This window comes from Pinus tabuliformis, chromosome 6 (assembly GCF_031772625.1).
Source record: "Pinus tabuliformis cultivar Carrire ecotype Pingquan chromosome 6, CPIR1, whole genome shotgun sequence".
Taxonomy (NCBI): domain Eukaryota; kingdom Viridiplantae; phylum Streptophyta; class Pinopsida; order Pinales; family Pinaceae; genus Pinus; species Pinus tabuliformis.
This window is the reverse complement of record NC_142292.1, coordinates 961,025,015-961,034,865: the sequence shown is the minus strand read 5'-3', so window position 1 is coordinate 961,034,865 and position 9,851 is coordinate 961,025,015. Positions and strand designations below refer to the sequence as shown.

The window sequence follows — 9,851 nt, the reverse complement described above, 5'->3', positions numbered from 1 at the left end:
CCATTTGCAGTGGTGCTTGAAGATACTTGTGCGTGCCCGACGACCTTCTGTCTATTCCATGCGATCAATTTATGTTTCTACAATGTCGGATAAAGATGCCCAATCAAAAGGCATTGTTTTAAATATTTAAATTGAAAAGGCATTGGTCTAAAGATTTAAATATGGTTATTTATGTGCAAAGTGCATTGTTTCCTAGCCAAGAACATGTCGAGGAACAACACTGTGAATCTACAAATACAAACACAAATGTTATTGTACGAATCATGCCCGTTAATAAACCATGTGGATGAGAATGATGATGTTCTCATTTGATCATCCATGCTTGTGGGTGAATCCTTGATGAGCAATCCTTAATTGTTGTGCATCCATGTTTATTTGTTTATAATGTAATTACTAAATAATACAGTTGTTTTTGAATGCTATTGCTGTCATGAAGTTGTTGATAGTCTCATAGCACTCTATTAAAAAAGTTTGTTGCTGGTACCGAGAGAGCCTAGGGAGGCATCTGCGTATGTCACATGCACCTGAAACAGGCAATTAAGGATAAATATAAAAGGATATTGAGACAAATAAGAAGAATATGAGTCTACCTTGTTAGCTGGATAAACTTTCTGCTTGTACCACGCAGGTCTGTCCTGCAAATCAATCGGAACTATCTGGATCTGATCGAGGCCCTGCATTTTATTTTCACAGCTCTATCAATGCAATACAAAACCTACCAACAAGGAGAAGGGGAATCAGCGAGATAAATACCTTGTAGTTTCTGGCAATCCAAACGCGCTGGGCATATGGGCATGTCAAACTGACATACAGTCTGTAAAATCCGAATCAAATTTAGTAATGAATACCTAAGCAACTTATCATACAATTCGTATTCCAGTAGAATGTGATAACTAATAGTAAAATGCAGAAATCATTAGAATTAAGATATACACCTCGGGGTTCCATCAAACAATGGCGGAGGCTCTGATTTAGAATTGAGAACGGGGAGAATTGAATGGCTGCAATCAAACAACATGATGCCATAGAATACATTTTGGTAAATTCTGGCACAAGCTTGGATAGACGAAAAAAATTATGTAAAGATCAAACAGCGATTGCTTACGGTGCTGCCATGCTAATCTGGTAGAATTGCTGCTATATAAGTATTTCTGCAAAACAAATACCAAAAGCTTACTCTACTATTATCGGTTGAAGAATTTATACGAACCATACACATTCTCAATCACCCATACGGATGGCTGGATATACAAGTGCCACCGAACAGTATTAGCCCGATATTTTTTTTATATCAGGGTGAATCGTTAAACGAATGTTCAAGCTACAGAGTATATCTAGGAATTTAATTTATGATTTAGTAAGAGTTGAGGCAGGATGTTAGAGCTTATTTCTTTAGTTTTATCATTACGAAAATTTATTTATTGAAAGTCTATTTCTTAAGTCTTATTCCAATCCGCTAAAGATGTTAAGGTTGTATTTGAAACTAGAGGCTACCACTATAACACTTAAAAATATATAAAACAGTTTTTAATCTAAATATATTAGGAATTTATGTCTTAGCAATAGTCAAAACACCTAAAAATAATTACGCCGTAAGGCGTTTCCCTTTGAAATGAATTACCTTAGCTGATGACGTGTCCTATTATTGACCATGGATTTTTACGCCGTAAGGCGTTTCCCTTTGAAATGAATTACCTTAGCTGATGACGTGTCCTATTATTGACCATGGATTTGTTGTGTTAGACGATTGAATGAAGATTGATCGTTGATCTTCACACTGACTTTTTGTCTCCCAACCCAATGGCCTCTCTGTCTTCAGAGTTATTGTTCGGGATGTTTCCTCTGGAGGTATGCGAGCTAGGGCTGCAGCACGCAACTCTTTTTTAGTGGCAGAGAAAAATCCAAAATCTGTTCCCCATGAACCAGCTAGATATTCCTTCTGCCCTTGCGAGCTGCTTAGTTTATTATTCGTTAAGTTCGTCATTTTTACGCTCCGTTTCATTCGCCCAATCTCAGGTTCTCACTCACTAATTTTCTGTTCAAAGGTTTTATCAGAGCTTTCCACCGCTGTTTGTAGGGCATTTCAAGTTCTCAGGGCGGAATTCGACCTATCTGTTATCCACCAGGTTGGCATTAACTAACCCTTTACCCACATTTTTCGGATCTGCAAAAAGCCTTTTTAAATTTCTGCTCTGAATTGATCACGGTAGAACAATTCAGCGGTTAATTCTTCTGTGTTTGTCTGGACTCTTCATAGAGGGATTCTGTGAGGATCCATGCTCTGTTGATTGTGCAGTAAAAGGTTCTTCACTGCTCTCAGGATTCTTTTCTTGTTTGATTTGTGCAAGGGTCTTAGGCCCAGCAAAATTTATGGCATTTGTCCTTATTTCAGTGTTCCTAAAAGTTTGACCTCTAGGTACCCTAGATTCTGATGATATAGAACCATCTGCAGGCATTCTGCCCCTCTCCTTTTCACGATACTTGCTTCTGAAATGATCATTTAAGCCCCGTCTGCTTGGTGAGCTTCTGGACCAAGCCCTCTCTAACTTGCCTTCTTGATCAGCGTCTATATTGTCAGATGGCTCTCTTTTGAAGCCACTAGCCTCTACTTGAATCCTACCCTGCAATCGCCTACTACTGTGATTCATACCTTGCCTTAACTGGTCCCTGTATATATCTTGTTGTCTACGGTCATCATCTTGTTGCCTAGAGCCACGGTGAAATTCACCATGTCGACTATCCACATGCTGTCTCTTTTAGGGGCTATCCACTACTTTAGCCTCACCAGCCCTCCTATGTTTTGAAATCCGGTGGCGGAGATCCTCCATATTGTTCCGTTCATGATCATCTTCACTAGACAAAGACCTCCTTTCTCGCACAATCGGTCTCTCCAGAACCCTGTCATCAAAAGCATTAGACTGCTTTTGGCCACCGCGCTCATATCCCCTGTTTTTATATGGTTCATAAGCTCCATGGTCATACTGAAATTCAACGTCATAGTAGCCAGTTCGGACAAGCTCTCGTTTGTTGTGCATATTTCTTTCTCAACCATTGATTGCATCTCTTCCAGATTCCATATCATGTTTATAGTAATGAGCATCCTCCCGGTGGCTTAGCTGGTCAGGTCCATCATCCACAAGTACATCAAATCCTGGCGATGATCCACCCAGCAAATCCTCCAATTCCAATCCATTTTGTAGTCTCTCTTCTGGAGGATGAGACGGGCATATCCGAGACCTGTTTCTTGAAGCATCATGTATCCTTTGTCTTGTAGGTTCAATCTTTGGCAAAAATTGTTCGACTTCATGTGGACTTCCCTTTATATAGGTAGGCTGAGATCTTGATTGAGAGACATGTCTAGCTTCTGGTTGCAACTGGGCTTCCTTGACATTATTTGACTGCAGTGTTAAAGGATTTCCCAAATGCCCTGCTTGGAAGTTATTAGACTGCAATGCAATAGGGTTACTTGACTGTGACGCCTTGAAGTTATTTGCCTTTGCTAGCATAGGGTTTCTTGACTGCACTTCCTGCAAGTTGTTTGACTTCAATGTCATGGGGTTGCTTGACTGCACTACATTAGGATCAATTGATTGCACTGCCTTGGGAAAGCTTAAATCAGATGGATGTTTCCATCTTTGTTGCTTTCAGTTTCATTGACTATTTGTTTCCCACTTCAATGTCATGGGGTTGCTTGACTGCACTGCATTAGGATGAATTGATTGCACTGCCTTGGGAAAGCTTAAATCAGATGGATGTTTTCCATCTTTGTTGCTTTCAGTTTCATTGAATGTTTGTTTCCCACTTGCCTGAGGCTCTGTAACTGCTGGACTTGGTTTTGTTGTCTTTTGAGAAGTTAGATTAGCTCCTGAAAACGGACCATGCACAAAAGGGAACTTATCACCCTTTACACAATATCCCTGCTGAAAAAATAGCAGGTAACTTTCGGTTTGTTTGCAGTGCTAGATGCCGGTAACGATGCTGAGGACGATGGTGGCACTATTGATGGTGTTGGTGCTCCTGACAAGCCATCTAGTGGCTGAAACAGAAACACAGATACACAAGTTAGTGTCATAAATAGATTAAAAAAAATTATACAAAGAAAGTATACCTGCTTGATATGTAGAATCGACCAGAGCAGAATAGCTTGAAACTGGCTATGACTAATTTATGTGAAGGCTGCGGTCTGTGTTTGTATTACACCACTGACCAATTCAACTACAACCCTTTGCTAATGCAAAACATAACCATTACTGCTAAAAAAATGCTACAAAAAAAATGTTACAAATAGGATCTATATCATCATTAACAAGATTCAGTGCAGACAAAAGAAACAATTATCTTGAATAGTTGCGAGAACATCACGTCAAGCAACACATGAAATCGGCATTTTACACTGACATTCCAAGCAAAACTACAACAAAAAACCACCATTGTGCTTGCCAATACATGCACAGATTTTCAAACATCTTTCAACAGATCTTCTAATACAAGTCACTAATCAAGAGAAGATGCCACCAAGCTTCCTAGAAAAGTCGTCGTCATCATCATCTTCTAGAAAGTCTTCAATCTTCTTGCTCATCTTCATTCCTTTCCCACTCTTCATTGTCCTCATTCTCTGCATGTTCCAAATCATACTCTTCATGGTCAACATCTTCATTTCTATGAACAACATCATTCATTACTGGCTCTTCCTAGTCATCCACTACAACAGGCTTTGCTCCATTTGAAAAGGCTGATGGTTTGTCTTCTACAAGAGTATCCACGTCATTGGATGCCTCAGTGTCATCCACCCCAGGAGTAAAAGTGGGCAGTTCAGATGTGTAACTGTCACCAGCTGGAAGTTCTCCCTCTTCAACATCTTTTTCAGGTGGTGGCAAGCCATCATTTCCCTTGCTCAAATTGAAACTCTGAATGGCCTGACCCTGCCCTTCTGTAGGTATATTTCCTTCATTGTCACCATTTTCTTGAGTCACTTTCCGTTTTTTCTTCAGAATATCACTTAGTGGCTTTAGAGCCTGAAAGTCTTGTTCCCCACTTGAATCATTAATTACCTTGCCCAATCTCATCTTCCTTCCTTCCCAAGGAAGATTTTGTCTTTGTTTGTCTGGACTCTTCATAGAGGGATTCTGTGAGGATCCATGCTCTGTTGATTGTGCGGTAGAAGGTTCTTCACTACTCTCACGATTCTTTTCTTGTTTGATTTGTGCAAGAGTCTTAGGCCCAGCAAAATTTATGGCATTTGTCCTTGTTTCAGTGTTCCTAAAACTTTGACCTCTAGGTACCCTGGATTCTGATGATATAGAACCATCTGCAGGCATTCTGCCCCTCTCCTTTTCACGATACTTGCTGGAAAAATTTCACATTATTGAATTCTTTATTAAAGAGATCTGTAAGGGCTTGAAAGCTTTAATTTCCATCATTGCAGATGATAACATTTTACACTACACACTCGTCATTCAGAAATAAGATGTATATCCTTATTTCTCATTTAACCAGCTATTATATTCAAGTTCCTTTTGTTAAAAAAAATTACAAGAGTTTTACACAACAACATTGAAAGAAAACTCCTTTTCTTTGTTTTGAATCATTTGGGAAATTCAACCAAAGGAGGGACATTTCTTTCCAACCTTTGTGTAAGGGACATTTCTTTCCAACCTTGGTGTATGGAAATTACGTCAATATTCTCTCGAGCCTTTTCTATTGTCAGCGCAATTAATAGATAGTATTCAGCATAATTTGTTTTTGGTTTCTGGTATCAAGACCCCACAGTCTGTTCATTACATATGTTTCTATATCTATTTTTTATTTATTTATTTATGTTGACTTCCACCTCCCTATAATCTCACATAGTTTAAACTAGGAGGAATAAGCAACCCTTTATACACATATATTTTCCTTTATGTGGGGTAAAACATACTTAGCGTAATTAGGTAGGAATTCTAACGGATCAAGAGATATCCATCCTTGTTGCACACACACTTTGTATGTTCACCATCACATATTACACACACATTGCTCACACACAAAGTTTATTTAAACTCTGTAAAAAGGGTATTCCATTCCGTCTTGCACTGTTGGGTGATCTTGCAGGGAAATATAGATTTGAACTTGGTTTTTTTTAATTTTATTTTTCACACCAAAAGTGAAAGTAAGACTCCTTAAAAGCAACCTTAACTTCAACTCATCTATTCTTTCAGCAAGGTCCACAAAAATAAATTGATAGTTTTAGTTAGGACCACAGGGGTAGGCATCCAAATAATCCATTGTGGTTGTTTCAAATTGAAACAAAGAAATTGTCTTTTTAGGGAGCTGAAAATCCTCCACAACCTGGTGACAAAAAGTCGGTGATGAGAAGAAACTCATGAAGGAGAAAGGCATAGGTTGTGGATTATAATGGGCCTCATTGAATTGCCTAGTTCTTAGTATGGATTTCGGGTCTAATGTTGACAACCAGAAGTTGATATTCTCTCATCCCCACTACACGAAGGTAGCTTTGTTGCCAAACATAGGGAATATTTCCCTATAGGTGGTAGGGGCGGGAGCACTTGCGCCTGGTGTGGATTTCAAATGATTGCTAGAAGCGTTTCCAATTTCTCAAATATATGGCCCCAATACCCCTTATGATAACCCTTCATCCATATCTTTGTTGATTTTTCGATTGGTGGCTTGAGACCCCACTGTTGTAAAAATATCACAAGTTTTCATTGCAGTTAGCAAGCGTAAGTCCTTGTTTAAGCCCCATCTGCTTGGTGACCTTCTGGAACAAGCCCTCTCTAACTTGCCTTATTGATCAGATTCTATATTGTTAGATGGCTCTCTTTTGAAGCCACTAGCCTCTATTTGAATCCTACCCTGCAATCACCTACTACTGTGATTCATACCTTGCCTTAACTGGTCCCTGTATATATCTTGCTGTCTACGGTCATCATCTTGTTGCCTAGAGCCACGGTGAAATTCACCATGTCGACTATCCACATGCTGTCTCTTTTAGGGGCTATCCACTACTTTAGCCTCAACAGCCCTCCTATGTTTTGAAATCCGGTGGCAGAGATCCTCCATATTGTTCCGTTCAGGATCATCTTCACTAGACAAGGACCTCCTTTCTCGCACAATCGATCTCTCCAGAACCCAGTCATCAAAATCATTAGACTGCTTTCGGCCACCACACTCATATCCCCTGTTTTTATATGGTTCATAAGCTCCATGGTCATACTGAAATTCAGCATCATAGTAGCCAGTTCGGACAAGCTCTCGTTTGTTGTGCATATTTCTTTCTCGACCATTGATTGCATCTCTTCCAGATTCCATATCATGTTTATAGTAATGAGCCTCCTCCCGATGGCTTAGCTGGTCAGGTCCATCATCCACAAGTACATCAAATCCTGGCGATGATCCACCCAGCAAATCCTCCGATTCTAATCCATTTTGTAGTCTCTCTTCTGGAGGATGAGACGGGCGTATCCGAGACCTGTTTCTTCAAGAATCATGTATCCTTTGTCTTGTAGGTTCAATCTTTGGCAAAAAAATTTCAACTTCATGTGGACTTCCCTTTATATAGTTAGGCTGAGATCTTGATTGAGAGACATGTCTAGCTTGTGTTTGCAACTGGGTTTCCTTGACATTATTTGACTGCAGCGTTAAAGGATTGCCCAAATGCCCTGCTTGGAAGTTATTGGACTGCAATGCAACAAGGTTACTTGACTGTGATGCCTTGAAGTTATTTTCCTTTGCTAGCACAGGGTTTCTTGACTGCACTTCCTGAAAGTTGTTTGACTTCAATGTCATGGGGTTGCTTAACTACACTGCATTAGGATCAAGTGGTTGTACTGCCTTGGGAAAGCTTAAATCAAATGGATGTTTTCCATCTTTGTTGCTTTCAGTTTCATTGACTGTTTGTTTCCCACTTGCTTGAGGCTCTGTAACTGCTGGACTTGGTTTTGTTGTCTTTTGAGAAGTTAGATTAGCTCCTGAAAATGGACCATGCACAAAATGGCACTTATCACCCTTTACACAATATCCCTGCTGGAAAAATTAGCAGGGAACTTTCGGTTTGTTTGCTGTGCCAGATGCCAGTAACGATGCTGAGGACGATGGTGGCACTATTGCTGGTGTTGGTCCTCCTGACAAGCCATCTAGTGGCTGAAACAGAAACACAGATACACAAGTTAGTGTCATAAATAGATTAAACAAAAATTATACAAAGAAAGTATACCTGCTTGATATGTAGAATCGACCAGAGCAGAATAGCTTGAAACTGGCTATGACTATTTTATGTGAAGGCTGCGATCCGTGTTTGTATTACACCACTGACTAGTTCAACTACAACCGTCTCCTCATGCAAAACATAACCATTACTGCTAAAAGAAAATGTTACAAATACAACACAGGTATATACAATTGTTTTCTCTAAAATGCAAAATTGATCGCAACTTAAGCATTTGCTCTTTTCAAAACCATTTTCTAGGTTTACATGAACGTTGAATTATCAAAAATGTCCTCAAAGTCTCTCAACCTAACATTGTTCGATCAAACTGTCTTGAAAGTCTCAAGCTAACAGATTTTGCCAAGGTTTCTGTAAATATTTTTGTGCATATTTATATTATTAATGAAATTCCCTAGTACAGTAAAAAATGTGCTAGATGCGTCTTCCAAAATCCATCCCAATATATATTTTAGCCAAGTGTACACCAATTACAACACTGTCCATAGATCTACTCTACTTTCTGTGAAAAAGGGTTGTTTCAACCTTTGAATAAGAAAATATTGCATCAATTCTACATACAGTTGCAGCAACGCCGCCACTTTCTGGAGCTCCCAAAAAATAGAATTGAACAAAAGCTTATAATTCCCAGTTATTCAGTGGATGATTGTCCCATTTTTAATGGAAATGATGGCATTTACACAATAAAATAATGAATTAGGTTTTTTTAATGATAAAATAATGAATCTTTTTAGTGGGCACATTTCGGCATAGAATCTCACAAAGCTGCATAAATTTTATTTGGAGATGTCATGTTCATTCAACTGGCCAGACAACCAACGTATTATAATAATATAATTTATTTAATAGAGGAATTGTAAGGATACTTCACGAACAACTTCAAATGCAACAATTTCTTTTACAGAACATGAAAAACCATAAATATCCCAATACTATATAGTATATACCCATTTTATATCCACCACAAATTAATAAATATATTAAAAAAAAAAAATACCAAGGTATCTTCAGCTATGGAGACATCAAAATAATTAACCCATGGTGTTACTCGAATAGAAAAATACTTTCATGTAATTCAAATATTATTGAAATTTTGGAATGATCAGAAGCAACTGTAAAAATTTCCAAGACAAACTGTTCGCATTACAATGACAATATGAAAACTAAAAAACAATCATCTGCCAGTTATTTAATACTCAATGCCTTAAAATTCTGCAGATTACAGGAGGAATCACCTATTGTTCACAGTTGTAGCTGCAAAGTGTTATCGTCTTCATATAATTAAGAATATTTACCAAAGTCTACATTATTCAAATGCTAGTAGCTGCAAATGCCAATGAGGTAATTGATTCAAAGGCATCATTGATCCCTCTGCTGAGAAGCATAATATGTTCTAAAATTAAGTTATGATATTTGCTTCTGCATAGGCTCCTCTATAATATTAAACAAATAGGATCTGTATCATCATTAACAAGATTCAGTAGAGAATAGCTGCGAGAAAATCATGTCAAGCAACACATGAACACTGACATTCCAAGAAAAACTACAACAGAAAACCATCATTGTGCTTGTCAATACATGCACAGATTTGCAAACAACTTTCAATAGATCTTCTAATACAAGTCACAAA

General features: G+C 38.4%; 1 protein-coding gene across 1 annotated transcript; it reads right to left on the bottom strand.

Annotated features, from left to right (window-relative positions):
* Positions 1-446: 446 nt before the first annotated feature.
* Positions 447-1,255, bottom strand: LOC149262143 (glutathione S-transferase L2, chloroplastic-like). Its single transcript, XM_089383441.1, has 4 exons — positions 1,106-1,255; positions 936-1,001; positions 754-814; positions 447-674 (listed from the first exon to the last, which is right to left on the bottom strand). Exons 1-4 carry the CDS (start codon positions 1,114-1,116, stop codon positions 462-464), a joined length of 351 nt encoding a protein of 116 aa, XP_089239567.1. The 5' UTR covers positions 1,117-1,255; the 3' UTR covers positions 447-461.
* Positions 1,256-9,851: the final 8,596 nt, after the last annotated feature.

What these genes read in the sequence shown, in the direction of transcription:
- LOC149262143 (XM_089383441.1), bottom strand. An exon ending in TTGTTTGATGGAACCCCGAG is followed by an intron (nt 815 to 935) that starts GTGTATATCTTA and finishes CGGATTTTACAG; the next exon opens with ACTGTATGTCAGTTTGACAT. An exon ending in GGATTGCCAGAAACTACAAG is followed by an intron (nt 675 to 753) that starts GTATTTATCTCG and finishes AATAAAATGCAG; the next exon opens with GGCCTCGATCAGATCCAGAT.